Source organism: Lagopus muta, chromosome 3 (genome assembly GCF_023343835.1).
Source record: "Lagopus muta isolate bLagMut1 chromosome 3, bLagMut1 primary, whole genome shotgun sequence".
Taxonomy (NCBI): Eukaryota; Metazoa; Chordata; class Aves; order Galliformes; family Phasianidae; genus Lagopus; species Lagopus muta.
The window spans coordinates 1574653-1594529 of NC_064435.1; the positions used below are offsets into that span (position 1 = coordinate 1574653).

The window sequence follows — 19877 nt, forward strand, 5'->3', positions numbered from 1 at the left end:
GAAAACTTGCTTGTAAGTCAACTTAATTTTGCATCGAGGGAGGAATAAAAAAAAAAAAGCTTACCCTATCACTTTTAAATACTTCATTAATGTATGGGAGGCACAGAGTGGAAATAAGAGGCAGTTGGGATGGTGTGGGAAGAAAAGAAATCAGAGCACAGCCATGTGCATGATTTGGGGATGCTGGAAGGTGAGCTGGACCTCATGTTGCTTCCAGCTCTCCTGTAGACATCCCAGGAGGTGTTTTGCTCTCCCTGCTTCATATATCCCCCTTCCATGGCAAAATATGAGCTGAAATAAGGCCCCTCATCACCCTCTGGTCATGAACAGTATCTGCTGAGAAGAAGCATGTGTGGTACTGGACCACATCTGCTCAGAGAAAGAGTGTATGACCCTGGACTACATCTGCTTGGAAGAGGATTTTTGGTCCTGGGCCACACCTACTCAGAATAAGGATGAGAAGGATGAGAGGTAATGGTCTCAAGTTGTATCACGGAGGTTCAGGTTGGATATGAGGAAAAATATCTTCTCTGAAAGTGTGGTCAGGCACTGGAACAGACTGAGTAGGAAAGTGGTGGAGTCACCATTCCTGGAGATATTCGAGAACTGTGGAGATGTGGCACTGAGGGACGTGATTGAGTGGGCATGGTGAGAATGGATCGGGTTGGATTTGATGATCTTAGAGGTCTTTTCCAGCCTGAATGATTCTGTGATTCTTCGAATGGGCATGATGGGGATGGGCTGACATCAGCTTCGAAGAAGGATGTGTGGTCCTGTGCTGCATCTGTTCAGATGAAGGATGAGTGCCACAGAAAGGATCTCTGCCACCCAGCTGCCCATCCAAAGGGCAGTAAAAAGCACTGGAGCCCCTTACCAGGCTTTTCCCCATCCCTGAGCAAATGGTGGTAGGGGAGTCATGGCTCCAAGCAAAGCTCCAACTCAGCAGCACAGCACAGGCTGCAAGCCTGGCCTGATAAATGGTGCTCATATCCCATTCAAATATGATGCAAGCAGTTTTTTTGTAGTTTGTCTTCCATTGCGGTAGTAAAGTTTTTAATTAGGAAAGCTAATGAGATCGATTAGTCATTAGAACTGACCTCTGGATCTCTGCGAGGAGTGTGCATGTGTGTGCTGGGCTGATAACGGGGGACGCTGGGGTATTGTTTGTAATAAAAGCGTAAAGTGTTTGATTTGAGTGAAATGTGCCACGGGGAATACATCATGTGGAGAAAAAAAATTACAACCCTGGGAGCCTGTAATGAAGGGAATTAAACCAACATCCTATCTAAATAACATGATTATCTACACAAAACCCCTCAGCTAGCAAGTAATAATAGAAAACTGAGCTCTTCGGAGAGCCTCTTTCAGAAGGTGCTTAATGCTGGAGCGTGCATGCGGGCGCTTTCCGAAGAGCGGCTCTGGCATGAATACAACATCCAATTATTGCTGGGGAATGGAGTTTACCAGGTGCCAGCCCGTCTGCGTGCCGGCACTGGGGACACCTGAAAGCTGCAACAATTTGGGAGTTCTGTTCCGTGCAAGACGTGGATTAGGTGTTGGGTTGATGAGTGACAATGCATAGTGGTTAAAAAAAAAATAATAAATGTTAGCAGTGCAATTGACAGATTCCTACCTTAATAATTTTGCATGGTTGGAGCAGTGGAGGTGAAGGGTCAGCTGGTGTTGTTTGGGGAGGATTTGGGGTTGTGGTGAGAATAGGTTTGGGGATGTGGTTTTGCAGGGTTGACAATGGGAACAAGCGGGATTTCATCACAGTTGTGCAAATTTGCAAATCCTGTTGTTCATATACTGCAAGCTTAAATGTGGTTCTCCGAAGGTTTTGCTGCTGTTTGGAAGTGATTCTAATTGCACTTAGTGCTTGAGCCTTGCAAGGAGCTTTAAAGATCCTTCTAGCTGCCCTAAAGAAGTTAGTGGGATACTAAGAATGAGAGGTAATGGCCTCAAATGTACCAGGGGAAATTCAGGCTGGATATTAGGAACAATTTCTGCTCTGAAAGGGTGGTCAAATATTGCAACAAGAGGTGGTGGAGTCACTGTCCCTCCAGCAGTTCAAGAAACATGTAAAGGTGGCACTGAGGACATGGTTTAGAGGGCATAGTGTTGTTGGGTTGATGGTTGGACTAGATGATCTTAGAGGTCTTTTCCAACCTTCAGCATGCTGTGAGTTGGCATGGTGAAGATGGGTTGACTTGATGACCTTAGTGGTCTTTTCCAATGTTAGTGATTCTATGAAAATTCCAAAGGCAGGGAAACACTGAAAAGCCAAATTGTTTTTTGTTCTCTTTCCTCTGTCTTCCTTCGTTCACCCTTAAGGCTGTGAGTATTTGCAGTTCCTCTGGTTGTTTCATCTTTTCATAAAATCTTTAAGGTTGGAAAGACCTCTAAGATCGTCCAGTCCAACTGTCAGCCCATTTATTTCCTTGAGAGCATCTTAAATGTCATTTGTTTGGAGGCTGGGTTAGTAAAAGTAGCCTAAATACTTGGGAATTGAAGAGGTGTTAGGACCCTCCATTCCCCCCCGCTCCCCCCCAAAAAAGAAAATGTCATTCCCCTTTCTTAACTCTGGGGAGTATTTAATGAGTATCTTATTTAATTTTTATTCCAAATCAACCTGAAGCTTAGGTCACTGGTGCTAACTTCCTGGCTTTTCAGGTTGTTAAACATTTCCTGGCTGATTTCATGCGCCTGCACTCGGAACTTTTATTGATGCCTGCTGCCGACAGCAGCATGCTTTTCTCTCAAGCATCATCAAAGTCCAGTTCTTAGCACGAGATAACCTGCCTGCAGGCATTATTCTGATATATTAATTATACAGGGCTCCTAAGTAGGAATTAAAAAGCAGAGTGTTGGGGATGTGAAAGAAAATCTCTTAAGAGACGCGAACAGCAGCGCCATCCCAGTTTTATCACCTCTGCATAAAAGTGCTTGTTTGTGCGCTGACACTTTATAGGCACGCCTGACACTTTATAGGCAAAACTGAAGGCTGTGAATCCCTCTGCATGCCCTGTGCTCAATGAGCATTTATCTTTACAGCAGAGCATAGAGAAGCCTCGTGATCTTCATCTTTATCATGAAAAATTCTGGTGATTTATCTACCGATCTCGCTTCTCTCCATCCCCTTATCAGGAGTTGTAAGGCTCAAGCTGAGTTTGGGAAGGGGAATTTCCTGCTTTATCCCTCTTGAACCCAGCATTGAGACATTAGCTTGTTGGTGAATGGACCAGAAAGAAAATAAAATGCATTTTCCTGCTTTGCTTGTTTAGATGCACAAGCAGCATCGTGGTTGTCGGGGAGGCACTTCTTGCAGAGATGGACGTGGGATCGAGTACCACATTTTCAGGGAAAGTAATGCTTCTGGTTTTCCCCTCTCAACCTTGCAATAATTTTAATTAGAGCATCTCCAAAGAAAAACAGCCAGCCCTTTAAATCAGTTATAAAACCAGAAGACTTAGTCTCAGCATGTAGTGTCAGCTTTAATTATCTGGGCAGTTATAGCTGTATGTTATAAAAGTCAGGCAATTAGATGCATTCCTTAAAGCTGCCAAAAAAATTGCTAGCTATCACGTGGAGGAAAACCAGAGTCAAACACATAGCTGTTAATTGCATGAAACATTCAGCAGAATAAAACTGAAGTGTAGATCATCCTTCAAAATATTCTGAAAATGGGAATGATTAAAAGCAGAAATCTGTTCCAAATGGAGGTTGGATATTAGGAAAAATTTCTTATTGGAAAGAGTGGCCAAGCATTGGAACAGGCTGCCTAGGGAAGTTGGTGGAGTCATCGTCCCTGGAAGTGTGCAAGAAATGTGGAGATGTGTCTCCAAGGGACGTGGTTTGGTGGGATGGGTTGGGGCTGGACTTGGGGATCTTGGAGATCTTTTCCAACCTTAATTAATGATTCTGTGAGTGAGCATGGTGGGAATGGGTTGGTGGCTGGATCTAATCTTACAGATCTTTTCCAACCCTAATGATTCTATGATTCTGTGATCCCTTTTGTCCCACCTACAACCTCCCTGGATGCACACCTGAATTTCAGCCCATTTTTCCCTTTGCTTTCCTGCAGGTGCCAACTTACACTTCATAAGGAGCCCCCCGGCAAACAAAGTGATAAAGACACGCTACAGGATAGTGAAGAAGAACGTGGTCACTCCATCCTCCTCATTTAGCAGTTCTGGCCCCAGCTGGAAGATGAGGCGTCTGCTGGCATGCAGGTAATTCTTCCATTTGTTGAATGCAGGACCAAGGGCTGTGAAGGCTTTTATTTCTGTTCCGTGTTCCGTGACATTAGAATGGCATTAGTCACAAAAATCACTTAATTTCTCTATTTGTTTAGCTACTTGGACTCATTGTTTATTGACTTAAAGTGTAAAATCATGTTAGTAATCCCATTAGACTAGTGGCGAACAGCTTACCACAGTCTGCTCCTTCATATTCTCTATTTGAATTATTTGTTTCCATGAAGCAGTTAAATAAGGATGATGGATAAATGCACGCATTAGAACTAAGTAAACTTGCTGCTGCTTTTGGAAATGAACATTTCCTGCTAATCAGACATGGTCAAGCCTGCTAATGAAACCAAGCCTGCTTTATAACGTTGTCGTGGAATCATAGAATCTCCTGAGTTGGAAGGACCCATAAAGATCATCAAGTCCAATTCTTGCCTCCATACAGGACCTCCCAAAAATCAGACCATTGTGCATATCTGTGCTTTGGAGGAGCTCACTGAAAGTGTGGTAGATGTCTGTATTTCAGCTGTAAGCGAGCTGCACTATTATCTAGTGGATCATTTTACCAGGAACGTTTTGGAAGCCAAGACTAATTGTGTCTAAGTATAACACTTGGACTTGATGACTCTAGAGTTCTGTTCCAACCTAAATGATTAAATGATTCTATAAGATTGTCATGATATTATAGAAAGTCAGACCATCAAATATGTAATTGTTATGTTTCCTCTTTGGCCCAAATAGAAGCTTTTAAAAAATAATTATAATTGATTGCCTGTGTTTTCATGTATGCCTTTTATACTGTGAATTTTGTTACAGTAAATCTGAAGTAGTATTACTTCTCAGATGTTCATAATTTGCTGCCAATAATTACCGTGCCTGATTATTTTGTGTGCAAATGAAGATTTGTTTCTCGCCAGTTGTAGCCTCCTCTTTTATCCAGTGTCTGTGGATTTGGCCACTCCAAAAGAGCAATAGTGTTTTTTTTCTTAACATAGCAGAATGAATGGTTGAGTGTCAGCCAACCCAATTGACCCTAATAAATGCATTTATATCTGCGTTGACTTCAATCTTAGCCTTCCCCATTTCTGTCTCAGTTTTTCTGGGAATGGCTGCCTTTTTGTCCTGCACTAGCCATTTTGGAGCAAATTTTGCTTCTTTATTTAAATCTGGGAAGGGCAACCTGTCTGGGTGGAAATAGCTGCTGCTTTCTGCTCGTGATACAGAAAATCCCATTTCGATGACTGTTCTATCTTTGCACTGTCTATGAGTGCTGCCAATTTGTACAAGAGGCTGGTAGAAGGTTGACTTCTAATTTTTGTGACTGTGAAATGATACAAGATACGAGATTTGGACAAAACTACTGCTTTAGGTCTCTCTGTTAACATGAGGTCCTGAAAGAGAAAAGATGAGCCAAATATGGACTTGATCTGTCCTATAGTTGTTCCCATTTTATTCTCAAGAGGGGAATTTGTATCTAGTGGATGATGCTTGTTAGTGGATTAGATTCTGCAGTCACTTTCATGGCCAGGGAAACAAGATAATTTGCAATTTGGCAGTCTTCATGTTGAGCATCACTGTGTCATACTGTGATGCAACATAGCCCCTCTGAAGTCATAAAATTTCTTGATGGTTCCTTTGGGTTCTGTTGGTGTCCCAAGGTAAGAGAGATCAGCATCTGGCCCTATGTTGCTCTTGTGAGGGGGCTGTAGGCTGCCATGAGTTGATTGTAGACAGCCATTAGTTAGCTGTAGGCCACCATGAGGCCTCCCCTCAGCCTCCTTTTGTCTGGTCCAAATAAATCAGGGGACCTCAGCAGCTTTTCTTACATCTTCCCTGCTAGACCCTTCCTCATCTTCTTAGCCCTCCTTTGGTTGCTCTCTAATGATTTTATGTCCTTCTTATAGGGGTATTTGGGAATCAGTCATAAGGAAGGGAGAGCAAGGGCTAGCAAGCACATACCAGAGAGGAGAGTTATTTATCATTGTATCAGATATCAGCTTCTGCCCTGTGATGACTCTTTCAGATCTGTAGAGGGGTGAGTTTAATGGTGGTGAAATGACTGCACTGGGACAAAATCATAGGATCATTAAGGTTGGAAAAGACCTCTAAGATCATCAAGTCCAACCATGAACCCATTACCACCATGCCCACTCATGAATCATGGAATCATTGAAGCTGTGAAGGACCGCTAAGATCATCCAGTCCAACCATCAACTCATCACCACCATGCCCACTCATACTAAAGTGGTAGAAGACCTCATCAGCTCCTACCACTGACTCATGCCTGTCATGCTCACTAAACCATGCCACATATCTGTGGTTCTTGAACACCTTTGGAGATAGTGACTCCACCACCTCTGGGTAGCCTGTCTCAATGCCTAATTGCTCCCTTGGAGAAGAGATTGATCCTGATAGCTAACCTGAACTTCCCCTGGCATAGCTTAGGTGTATTACCTCTCATCCCAAATCAGAGATGCAAGAGACACAATTCCTGCATTGAGTGTTTGGCTGAGGTTCTTCCTCCTGTGTTATCTCCAGATCTGGGAGGCTTATAGTGGGAGGAAGGGGAAGGGGCTCAGGTTAGGGCAGAATTCCTGGGCTGAGCGCTCTATGCGTTTTGGAGAGGAGGAATCTTTTCATCCAGCTGGAATTGGCTGAGAGTTCCCACTTGTAGAATAATTTTATCCATATTAATCTTTGACTTCATTAAATAATGAAGTTTAGTTCTTATGGCTGTTTCAGGCAAATCTTGATAAAACACCATCAGCAAATTAAAAACAATTATATTTTAAAGAAGCAATAAATCTCTTACTTTGTCTCCCTCTTACCTTCGTTGTGTGTGATCAATCATCGGCACTGTCTGCAGGAAGCACATGGCAAATGCTTCTTCTATAGTATAACATTTTTTTTCCCCTTATGCTCCTTTGCTCATCACATTCTTTTGGATGCATAACAAGGAATGATTCAGGGGACTGTGAGCTGCTTTTCCAGCTGCTTTACTGAGAAAACACAACTTTTCCTGGACTATTTTGCAGCATAAATTTGATCTTCATTTCTGCATTCTAATGTGTGTGTCATATCTGACAGTTGACTTTTTAATACCCTTTTTTTCTCTTAAGCCAAAAGTATGAAGTTAAAAGGCTGGTGGTGCTGGGGTTGGATGATGCTCCCAGACCTGTATGTAGTTGTGGCTAGGAGGAAGTTTCTACTGTAAAATCCACATTTTGGGAGCCCCAAAAGTGATGGGCAAGGGTTTTACATGGCAAGTGATATTGTCAGATGTAATGTGATTCCTTTATGGACTTTGGGCAGCAGCTATGTTTCTGTCCATCCTATTTGCTTGTCCCTAAATGTGTTCATAGTATTTCCCCACTCTATCTGGGTATGTATTCTGCAGTGACCAATGAGAAACCTTGCAGGGGTGTATGGAGCATTGCCATTGTTGTCAACAAACTCAAGCAAGATTTCAAGCAAAAACGAAGATGAATGTGTTGATGGGAAATGGGTTATGGGGAAAGTCACTGCAGGTCTAGAGGTACCCACTGCTAATCCCAAGGTGATGAGTTGTGTTCTTCCCTTATTGCTGGGTTGCATTAAACTTCGCCCTGCCGCTGACTTTTCTGGAGGCGAAAGATGTGAGTATATCTTAAATTAATTTTACTACACTTTTTGTAATATTTTTGTTTTAAATAGATTTATAAGCAACTTGGGGGCTATTTCTCCAAATTTATGAAGATAATTTTCACTCTCTTGATAAGGTTAAATTTACACCTGCTATTTCCATATTAATTCACATTGCTAAGTGGATCTAATTTTCTTCCGTTCTTCTATCTAGTGAGTGTAGCCTTTCCTAATGCAATTTCCCCCTCACTAAATCACTGTGATCGGGAGTCATGATCGAGTTAAATTAACTTAAATTAATTTACTTAATAAGAGCTCCAGATCATTGTGAATGAGGTTAAGATTTATTGATCCTCCTTTTCACTCCACCCCCTTATCTCTCTCTGCTTTGCAGGAGCGCAGCTCAGAAGGGCTGTGATTTGCTTGCCTTAAATTTCATTTTCTCCTATTGACATTGCGGTTGGTCATCATTTAGAAATCTCATGGGGACGCCTTTTCTGCGGTCAGGATAGGGCTGTGCCACTTCACATGGACGGGCTGCAAAGAATGAAGCAATGCCTTCAGTAATGACAGCGTTTGTGACTATTCAGAATGGCTTTTAGCCCTTCTACAGCAGCTTTTTGGAAACACTGCTACTCCCAGCCTCTTCCCGTGGCATTGGTGTTGGGAGCCAGTATGGCCAAGTGGTGACTGATCTGCTCGGTCAACCAGACAGGATATCCAGACTTGATAGACTATGGAGACAAGAGAAAAGTTGTGAAGTTGAGGGTGCTGTAGGATTGGAGTAACTACTGGAGGAAAAGGTCAGAGAATCACAGAATATCTCAAGCTGGAAGGGAGCCATGAGGTTCGTTGAGTCCAATTCCTGGAAGAGATAGAGCATATTTTGCTGGGCTTGTATATCTCCAGGTGTCTTGGTTGGATCTGGCAGATGAGGATCATGGCAGGAGGATGCTCCTGGCTGATGGAAATATTTTCTCATGCAAAACCTTCCACTGAAAACCATCCACTGAAGGGATGAGTTTTATTAACAAAACCCAAATGCTGCTGAGCATCCCGCTCAAGGCAGCATTGGGAAAAGTCTGTGCTTTCTTCTGGGAGGAAGCCAGGAGGTATCCCAAGAGCAACAGGGGACCTCAAATCACTCATTTGTGGAGCAACAACCCCAATTTAAGACAATTTTTGGGGAGTGGAGAAGCCTGTGCCTAGTGGCTGATGTTGTGTTTATAGATTCCAGTGATAGGCAAGTTAAGCACTGACCCACTTTGAACAGTTTTCTTTTAAAATAGTCATGCATGTGTTTAAAAGAAAAGTAACCTGTCTGCAAATATAATCTGGCACCGATGGAGAACCTCAGATATTTCCTTCAGAAAAGTTTACTTCTTCTCTTGAGGGATAAACTTTCCCCTCCAGCATTATAAATAAGTAAAGAACAAAATAATAAAACATTTGTCAGAGAAAGTGCCTGCTCAGTAGGAAAGACTTGTCAGCAGAGGATAAGCTGTGTATTTTAGTTTTGTTTTCTTCTTTTCTTTCTGTTTCTTGGCCTGGGGCAAGTGTGAATGCACAGAGCTTGGGACAGGACCCTTGTGGAATTGAGTCAACCCTTGCCATGTGTTTCATGCATTCCCATGCATACATACTCCTTAGGGTGAAGTGGGTGATTAGGGCAGTGAAATGGATTGGTGCTTGACAACTCACTGGGTGCAAGTGCTGCTACCCTGCTGGAAAGAAAAGATTGCTCTGTGCTGGTTTGCTCTTGCTTCTCAATCTACTGGATGCTGCTGTCCTGCCATCATGGTGTGTCTAGTATGGTTGTGAGTGGCCATAGAACCATCTCTGACAGTTACTGTCCTTTCAGGAGTTACAGGAGATGTCCTTTAGGATGCCTGTGTTCCAGGTTCCACACACATGCCAACCTTCCTCTCATTCCTTCCTTTCCTTCATTGTGGATGAGTTTTTGATTTCTGATTTCTCTTTGCTCTCTTACCCATTGCTTTGGGTATCCATCACTGGTAACTCAACCCAGCTCATCATCCACTTGTTGCAATGCTTCCTTTCTAGCTTTGTCTCACCATCAAATTTATCTGTTCAGAGGGCATGGATGCCATTGGTCCCAGCAGTGTTCCCACGCTTGGTTTCCTCTTCCATACAGCATCATTGCCTTTTCCACCAGTTGATGTGCTGAGCTCTTTTCATGGTTTCTATCCTCTTGCGTACAGTGCCTTGCTGAAAGACAGTTTGTCTTTCATACCACGTTAAAGAGTGGCTTCTAAGCCATGGCTGTTCTGCTCCAGTGACCCTAGAAAATCAGTGAGCTCATCACCCAGCTCCAAAGTGGAAGGTGCCCAATGTCCTCCAACTGGGAGGAGAAACCAAAATGATAAGACAATGACAGTGTCTCAAGGAGGCAAGGTGATCAGAGGAATAGGTGCTAGGCTGGGTGGTCTCGCAAGACAAAACTACACATACTGAATTGATGTGTGCCAGCATGTTTTTTCCAAGACTGATTACTATTCCTAATTCTTGCAGAATGCAGAACTGCGTGGTTGTCTTACCATGAACGCTGGCTCGTGGCATAAGTGTTAAAACTGTGTCAATTTTTGGGGAGCATATTCTTGTGACTTCAGATATCCCAATTTGTGTTGCAAATCAGGGCAATGCGGAGTAGTTCAATTGCTTTGAAGCTGCACCATGCAACTCCTCAGGATGTCGCTGTATCTGCTTGGGAAAAGGAGGTGGCAACACCCAGATTTTGTGGCATTTTTGAAAACTGTTGAGAATTGGTTGAGATACGTTGGTGCTTATTGTTTGAAATAATTTGTCTTAAAGCCCAGCAGCTGATTAGTTTTGCTTTTGAGGTCCCTTCAAACCCCTGTGATTCTGTGAAAATACGGAGTGGCCCCTGCAGCCTTGATATTTGCTGGGAATTATTTCCAGTTATTGAGGAAGATCATAGAATTATTGGCCTTGATTTGGAAGGGATCTTAAAGATTGTAGAGCCATAGAATGGGTTGGTAGGGATACCAGTCCCAATCCTGCCCTCTTCCTCAGGATTTGCCTGGTGGTCACAGGGAGCTTGGGGCCATCCACTAGATTCTTCCTGTTGTCTCAGTGCAGAAGAATTCCTGTGCAAGAACAACCTTTGACAGTGATCACCACACAGTATTTACTTTGCAGGATTTTGAAGTATAAGGCTTTTTCAAGCAGATATAATTGTGTTAATTGTGGACAGAGACATCTCAGTATTGCAGGATGGAGACGGAAAGGTGCATTGTTTTTAGCAAGAAAAGCTATAGGCAGGATGGTGGTGCAGTTTAATTGCTCACTATCTGCAGGATCCTGTTCTCTCCATTTGCAACCCCACTGTCTCAGAAATAGCCAGAGGCAAATAAATTATGCCTGATTTTTTCTCCATGTTGCTAAGCAGGCACTGCTCTCATGTATTCACTGAAGCACACCTCCAGGAGAAGTCAGCACGTGCTTTTTGGAGAGCTGTGCAAGGCAAATAAATCCTTGGTTTTTAGGGCTTACCTCCAACTTAATTTGACAACCAAAGCAAAAGCTTTGGCATCTCCATCCCAGCTGTGTGAAGGTAGGGTATGGTTTTCCTTGTGTTTTGCAGTGAAAAAGTTGTGCACTGTTGAAATGGTCCAGAGTTGCTGGTGTAGTGTGCTGGCATTAAGACTCATTAAATCACAGTATGTTAATGAGCCTGGGGAGGGTGAGAGCTTCTGTGAGTGAGGTTTGGGGGCTGTATTGTGATCTCATACTGCTACAGGACCGGGACATCATCACAAAAGTTTCAAAGAAAATGCAGAAAACTGTTAGCGTCGGCGCTGCCGCTGATAATTGCTGAGCGCTCTGGTGGGGAGAAGCTTTAATCAAAGCCACTGTATATTGTGAGGAGACAGGGATTTGTTTTATTCCAGCAAAGGCTGCCTTTTGTCCTCCATCTGTGTATTTTATCCCTCCTTGATCTCTTTTTGCTGTAGTGGAAACGCTGAGGTGTTGATCTCGATGGCTCATAGCGATGATGCTCCATTGGGATTTTGCCTCCGCGGTGTGGGTTGCTCTCCGTGGTGCTGTCCCGTAGGGACATGAAGGACTGTGGGCATCATAACCTGATGGTCAGAGGACAGAGCTCCAGGGGTTAATTTGCTTTTATCAAGACGAGTGGCCGTGCTTCAGCCCTCCCTGGCTTCTGATGTGTTAATCTGAAAAGGAGTTGAAATGTGACTAATGCCCTTAAAGTTCCTGTCAGTTTTTTTCTTCCCAAATTCATTTGACATGAAAGTGAGAAGTAAACAGAAAGGCTGTGTTTAAGCAGATAACTTGGAAAGCCTTTTCCATCACATTTAAAAACGGCCGTGTCATGGATTCTGCGAATTGGCGGGTTCTATTTTGTTTTATTTTTTATTTTTTGTCTGTGTGGTAAATTTTCTTTTAATAATCTCGACGTGGTTTTACAAGGTTTAGGGATAAGATTTTTTTTGAAGGGATGTTAAACCATTCTCAAAAATGACATCTCATTAAAGTGAAATTCGTCTGCTGGGATTGGAGACTTTAGAGGCAGGAGGAAACTGGCGCTCCCGTCTGAAAATATGTTTTTTTTCTATAGGAAGTACTCTTAATCTTTTTAATGAGGATCGTATGAGATACACAACCCTGTATTGTTTCGGAGAAGTCTTGACATCTGGCCTAACATAATCCAGTCTCTGTTAGGGACTAGTTAGAGGCTTTAAAAAACAATGTCGCCTCTTCTTGGCAAAGCTCTGGATTAATCTTTTATACACTCCCCCCTCCCAGAAAGAAAGGCACATTATAACATTCAATCTTTTTTTCTCTCTTCTATTTCTCCCTAAACACAGCTGACATCTGGGTGCTTGCCTTGACTTTTCCATGCAAATATCCAAGCCCTGACTTTTCGTTGGGTTCACAGCAGTGCCAACCAGCTCCTATGTCCTATACCCTATAACTACACCTGTCCCATACCAGGGCAAACCTCACAAGGCAATATGATAGAATCATAGAACCATAGAATGGCTTAGGTTGAAAGAGATCTTGGAGATTATTGAGCTCTAAACCCACAGTTGTGAGCTGCATTGCCCTGACCCAAGTGCAGCACCCTGCAGTTGGCCTTATTGAACCTCATGGGTTCTTATGGGTCCACTTTTCCAGCCTGTCTCTTTTGTCCAGGTCTCTTTTGATGCCACCAGTTGTTCCTGTTGTGTCAACTGCACCACTAAGCTTGGGGTCATCTGCCAGCCCTGAGGGTGCACTTGATGCATGTTATGTATATCACTGAATATAGACCCTGTGATGCACATATACCCTATAACCCTGCACAACTGTGCTTGTTGCTTCCCTCCTTTAAGGCCGTAGTAATTGAGCTCTACTTCAAGGAACTAATGAAAACAAAATAAAACTGGGACTCAGAGGTTAACTGCCAGCTCTAAATGCATATGAAAATACTTAAGAATAATGGGATTTTCTTTTTTTAATTTTGGTTAATGGAGTAGCAGAGTTTTGAATGGATTCTATTAAGAATAAATGTGTCACTTCCGAACCTGGGGAGGCAATTATAGATTATTTACTCAGGAACTGTGTTCATCTTGGATCAGTCCCTCTTGCAGATCTTCCTGGAACTTGGTGCATGCAGGAAGGAGTGCTCTATCAACAGGACACATCCTTTTCCATGCACCCACAGTTCTCAAAACCCAGACTGGATCTTGCTGGGAGATCTTGTGGATTTATCACATGCTGAATCTTCATGGTTTATTTTGTTTGTGGATAGAAAATTTTTTTACTTAAAATTTGGAGAGTTTCTACTTCCTTATTTAGCATCATTTGGACACAGTTTTGCTTTTGTAAAATCCTTAAACCTAGCAAAACACAGCTGTCTCCTGTAAATTAAAGCTACAGAAGCAATTCCCACCAACAGTCTCTTTCCCAACTGCATTCCTAGAAGGTTTTAGGCAGGTTGAGAATGGAGTTGTGAAATTTGCTTCTTTCCAGAGCAAAATTCCATCAGGATTTTGTGGAAAACCCACTTCTTCCTTTTATTTGCAGAAGTGGGATTGGAACTTTGGGATTAGAACTAGATGATCTTTGAAGCCCCTTCTAACCCAAGCTGTTCTGATTCTATACATGTTTCTACAAACTGCTTAATTTCAATTTCTGTCTTCTAAACTGCACCTCCTCATTGCTGGGCATTGGGTTGCTTTGTAGAACAGTTTTGGAGTCTCAACCTCAACCCCTTGCAGGTGAAAGTAATCCCAAAGGTACTCTCATGCTGCACTGAAATATCAAGTATGGCACTGAGCAAATGTTTTAGGTGAAATTAAGTTTGTTTGTGGTGTGCATGTTGGGTCCTGAAGGCAGAGAGCAGAACAACTAGAAACGTGCAAGGCATTGCCTATGTTGTATAACACTGCAGACTTGCTCACAAGTGGTTGTGTTGCTTCTTAACGGGTTTCTGCTCATCAGCAGTGTCTTGCTGACTGGGTGCTCCCACCCAGTTGTGTCTTAAGCTGAAATATTTTACTTAGTGTTTATAATGGGCAGAGAGCACAGTTCCCAGAGGATTTGCTGATGAGTGGTAATTCATTAGCTGGGATTTCATTCCCCTCTTTTGTCATCGCCTCTCCTTGCTTTCAGGCAGCTTTCAAAGTATCAAAGAAAAGCAGAATATCCTTAACAAGGAGGTTTATACAGATTAAAAGTTGAGAACTTTGAGCTGTGGATCAGCAGTTTTGAAATGGGACTGTATGGTCTATTGCAAGAACACAGGTGGAGAAATGGGAAGTTGGTGTTCAGGCAAGTGGAGATGTCATCTCTGATTCTGGGATGATTTCAGGTACTGGGACTGCAGGTCTGAGATGGGCTGAGCACTTCTATCTTTCCCTGGGATGATTTCATGAGTTCTTTTGGGAAGGTTTGCTTTTCTTCTGCAGGGCAGAGTTGTAGAATCATAGAGTCATTAAACCTGGAAAAGATGTCTAAGATCACCAAGTCCAGCCCCAGCCCATCCCCACCATGCCTACTAGTCCATGTCCCTCAGTGCCACATCTGCATGTTTCCTGAATACCTCCAGGGCCAGTGATGCCATCACTTCTCTGGGCAGCTTGTTCCAATGCCTGACCACTCCTTCAGAGAATAATTTTTTCCTGATATCCAACCTGAATCTCCCCTGGCACAACTTGAGGCCATTTCCTGTGATGCAGAAGGCAAAGGGTCCCAAAACTAGGGGCATACCCTGCTGAAGGTGACATAGGGATAAAACTTGGTGACTTTAGGATCTGAAGCAGGTCTCTAAAGCCCTTTGGCCTCACTCACTGATGCTCACTCTGTCCTGGGACATCTGTTTTTTCCTGTATAAAATGTCTCATGGGGCCATGAGGTTTCTGATGTCGCCTTTCCTTTGGTCCCCCCCATTGCCAGCTGTGCAAATTCACTCTTAGCCCTGTTGAGCAGTCTGGAAAGATGAAATCTGCTGGGAATACAGTTAGCAAAATTGCACACACTGTATTTTAAACTCATTTTGAAGCAGTTCTTAACCTTTGGAAGTGATTTTTATAGGGCTGATAATCCCACCTAACAGCGGAGCATTTTGAGAATTATTTTCGTGGTGCTGAGTATTTACAGTGTCACTGGTTTTTCACCTGACAGTGACAGCTGCTTGAGTGATGTATTTAATTTCTGAATCTCTACCCTCCTGAGAGATTAGTAATGGTGTGGTTTTTGTTGTTTTTCTTTTCTCCTTCCTCTTTGCCCAAATGTTTTTTGCTACAAATGCTCCCAACGCCTCCCAGCTCCTTAGTAGCTCAATCACAGGCATTTTACTGTGCCGATTGCTGGTGTGAAAATTGGTATTTAAAGGAAGAAAAAAAAAAATGCAAAAGAGCAAAGTGGCTGAATGGCAGCTCCGTGCTCCGTAGCAGTGACCCTAATCACTTCCTATTAGCTACCAACGGCAGGAAAATCACAGGACCTCCATCTGAGCTGCGGCCAACTGCTGTTGGCAGCTGGGCTGCCCCCACCGAGCACCCGGGGAAGGCTCAGGACTCATAGCAAAAAAAAGCAAATGGGTTCATGGGGGCAGAGAGGTCATTTCGCTTGGCAAGTGCTCGAGCTTCATTTTCAGCTGATTAATTCTTTCCAGGCTAAGCAAACACTGAGCTCACTTTCAGGCCAAAAGATGGATCCATCTGGTTCTTATTGGCATGAGGAAAGTAAAAAAAAAAAGGTTTAAAAGGAGCTGGAAGAAACTCTTGGATTAGTTATTGCAGAGTGATGCATTACTGTATGCTGCACTGGGTCCTAGCAAACACTGGGCTACAGAGAGCAGACTACATGGCTCTATCTTTGCAGCTGTATGGATCATAAGTCCTGTGAAAATTGAGTTATTTCAGTGTTGAGGTGAGAACTGAAGGTTTTATAGAATATGATGAGGCATTGGAATAGGCTGCATAGGGAAGTGGTGGAGTAACCATCCCTGGAGGTTTTTAAGAAAGAGGTAGATAAAGCACTGAGGAATGCGGTTTAGTATGCATGATAGGGATGGGTTGGGATTGGACTGACTGATCTCGGTGGTCTTTCCAATATTATTGATGCTATGAGACTGTGGAAGTGAAAAACAGAGTGGTGAATCCAGGATCTCAGACTTCCTCCTACCCTCTTGGGCTAATTTGATGCAAGAAGTTGTCAGATGACTATGAAATATAACTTTTATTTTGATTTTGAAGCATTCTCAAGGCTTCTGTCTTTGGCTGGGACTGTTTGCATGGACATCACTGGCAGAGCTCTTGGAGGATCTGAGCACAGAAAGGAAAGGGGATTCATTCAGTTCCCAGTTTGGCCATTAAGAATATCTGTGAAACAGCTCAGGGATGTGGGAGAAGCATTAGTTGCCTCCAGGATTTCGTAGGATCATTAAGGTTGGTAAGATCACTAAGAGCATCGAGTCCAACCATTAACCCCTCCCACCATGCCCACTAACTATGTCCCTCAGTGTCAGATCTCCAAGTTTCTTGAGCAACTCCAAGGACAGTGACTCCACCTCCTTCCTGGGCAGCCTGTTCCAATGCCTGACCGCTCTTTCTAAAACAGGATTTTTTTCCTAATATCCAACCTGAACCTCTCCTGGCCCAACATTCGAGCTGGGAATGTTCAGCCTGGAGAAGAGGAGGCTCAGGGGAGACCTCATTGCTCTCTATAACTTCCTGAAGGGAGGTTGTAGTGAGCTGGGGGTTGGCCTCTTCTCTCGTGTCATCAGTGATAGGACCAGAGGGAATGGTTTCAAGCTACGGCAGGGGAGATTCAGGCTGGACATGAGGAAGTATTACTTTTCAGAAAGGGTGGTCAGGCACTGGAATGGATGCCCAGGGAGGTGGTGGAATCACCGAGCCTGGGGGTGTTCAAGGAGAGGCTGGATGTTGTGTTGAGGGACATGGTTTAGTAGGAGCTGTTGGGAATAGGTGAACGGTTGGACTGGATGATCTTTTAGGTCTTTTCCAACCTTGGTGATTCTATGATTCTAACTTAAAGCCATTACCTCTTGTCCTATCAAAGGATGAGCAGGATGAAGTAGATTAAAAGTTTTGGGCACCCTGGGGATAAAGTGATGGTGACTGAATGGCAGAGGGAGATGCTGAGTGCATTTATCAGATCCAGCCCCTCCAGTTTTTTCTTCCCCAGGCTGAACAGTCGCAGGAGTCTCAGCCTTTCCCCATAAGGGAGTTATTTCAGGCCCCTGATCATCTTTATAGCTCTCTGTTGAATTCTCCTGCAGTTCCCTGTCTGCTTTAAACTGGGGAGCCCAGAACTGGGCACAAAACTGAGAACACCAGGGAAAGTGGCATCATGTAGTGTCCACAGCGTGGTGGAAGTGGGCAACCTCCTCATGATGGCCTACAGCTCCTACAGGTGGTTAAGAAAAGATTCTTCATCGAAAGGCGGTGGACATGGAACAGGCACCCCGGGGCAGTGAGCATGACCCCAGACTAACAGAATTCAAGGAGCATTTGGACAGTGCTCTCACACATAGGCTTTGGGTTTGGGTGGTCCTTTGTAGAGCCAGGCGTTAGACTCAATTATCTTTGTGGGTCTCTTCCAACTTGAGGTATTCTATGATTCTTCTATGCAAGAACTATGTAACCAGCTTTCTCAGTGATTTCTTCTTTCTCAATCCAAATTCTGATGGGGTGAGTTGCTCTGAAGCTATTGCTTCTGCTGTGTTTCCTTCTAACCCCTGTAGAGCATTTGTTTTTTTCATTTGGGATTTCTGTATGAGTTTTTCAGGTTGCATATAAGGAAAAACTTCTTCTCCAAAAGAGTGGTCATTCATTGAAACAGGCTGCCCAAGGAGGTGTTCCAGAAATGTAGTGATGCCGTATTTAGGGACAGAGTGGACATGGTGGGGATGGGTTGATGGTTGGACTGGATGATCTTGGAGGTCTTTTCAAACCTTAATTCATTCTAACTTCTAAATGAAATTTTTTACCATTCACAGGTCCTAGAAATAGCATGTTTTTTGTTAGTTTGTGGGTTTACCTGCCTGGATAACCACTTTCATAGAATCATGGAATCATTAAGGTTGGAAAGACCTCTAACATCCAGTTCATCCCCATCATGCCCACTAACCATGTCCTTCAATGCCACAGCTCCACATCTCTCAAACATCTCCAGGGGCAGTGACTCCACCACTTCCCTGCAATCCATTCCAGCGCCTTACCACTCTTTCTGAGAAGAAATCTTTCCTAATATCCACTCTGAACTTTGCTTCTGGATGAAGCTATAAGTGCTGCTCACATTGTGACTTTGCATGGCATCTTGTTTGCTGGATCCTGGCATTACTGCACCAAGCCCAGGGCTGGGAGCTGGATCTGCCCCATGCCTGACCTTGGCACCATCCCACTTTTGTGGGACTGAGCTCCTGGAGAAGCTGGGAATCCTCTGGGGTTGCATGAACATCTGTGACTGGTGCCTTCCCGTTCCCTAGTCTGTCCATCCATCCCTGGTTCTGCCCATTGGAAGGAGGATTTGCAGAAGTGCACGGGGGAGGTCTGCAAGGTCACAGCTGTTAAAGCTGGGAAAGTGGAAAAAAAGGGCAGAGGGGGTTCCCAAACTTGGCACAAGCACCGTAGCCACCTGTCTGGAGCCATCAATGGTTTTGCAGCTTGGAGTATGTTTTGATTACAAATAATTTCCTGTGGTTTTAAATCCATCCCCGTGGAAAAATCTGGATTTAATAATTGTTTCTCAAATTATTTTGGGTGAGTTTGGATTTGGGTTGCTGCAGGCATCCTGGGACTTGCTGACATTTCTGCTGAAATGAAAGTACATATATGAACAGAAGCTGCAAAGGAGAACCCTGTGTTGAAACGCCAACCTCATGTCATTTAGTGCAATTTTATATAGAAAAATGTTTTATGGCTTGGTCACTGTGACCTCTAACATCAGCAGCATCTCCTCCAGTGCAGCGGGACCTTAAATCTTGTTGTAAATTGCATTTGAAATGCTTGAAGAAAAGGGGACAGAGGGCAAATGTTATTTTTGGCATGGGAAGGAACATTCTTGATGGGAGCTGGTGTTCAGGAGTGAGGTGGCAAGAATTATTTCCTGTTTCCTCCCATGAGGAGAGTCCTGATCTCTTCTGCACATGCAACAACCAGCTGTGTTGCAACACAACCCAGAGCTCGGCATGGCTGTGGGGTGGAAGAAATGGGAAGATGCTGGGAAAAAAGGCCCAAAAATGCAAACAAAAAAAGTGATAGTATTATTTTTTCCATTGCTGTAAAACTGTGGCAAAGTGTCTTGAAAAGTTTAGGTCATGTTTTTAGAATTGATGTTTTCTAGAATTACCTTCTGCCGTTTTTGTTAATCATAGAATCATATATAATCATAGAACCATTAAGATTGGAAAAGACCTCAAGGATTATCCAGTCCAGTTGTCCATCCACCACCAGTATTGCTCACTAAACCATGAACGGGAAAGACAGGAATGCA

General features: G+C 43.5%; 1 protein-coding gene across 2 annotated transcripts in view; it reads left to right on the plus strand.

Annotated features, from left to right (window-relative positions):
• The window catches only part of ZC3H3 (zinc finger CCCH-type containing 3), a 154970-nt gene that overhangs the window by 64653 nt on the left and 70440 nt on the right, over positions 1–19877 (plus strand). For both annotated transcript variants that reach the window (XM_048938848.1, XM_048938849.1), the window contains exon 4: positions 4085–4232. In XM_048938848.1, coding sequence (XP_048794805.1) covers positions 4085–4232 — 148 coding nt within the window. The remainder of the gene's footprint in view (positions 1–4084; positions 4233–19877) is intronic.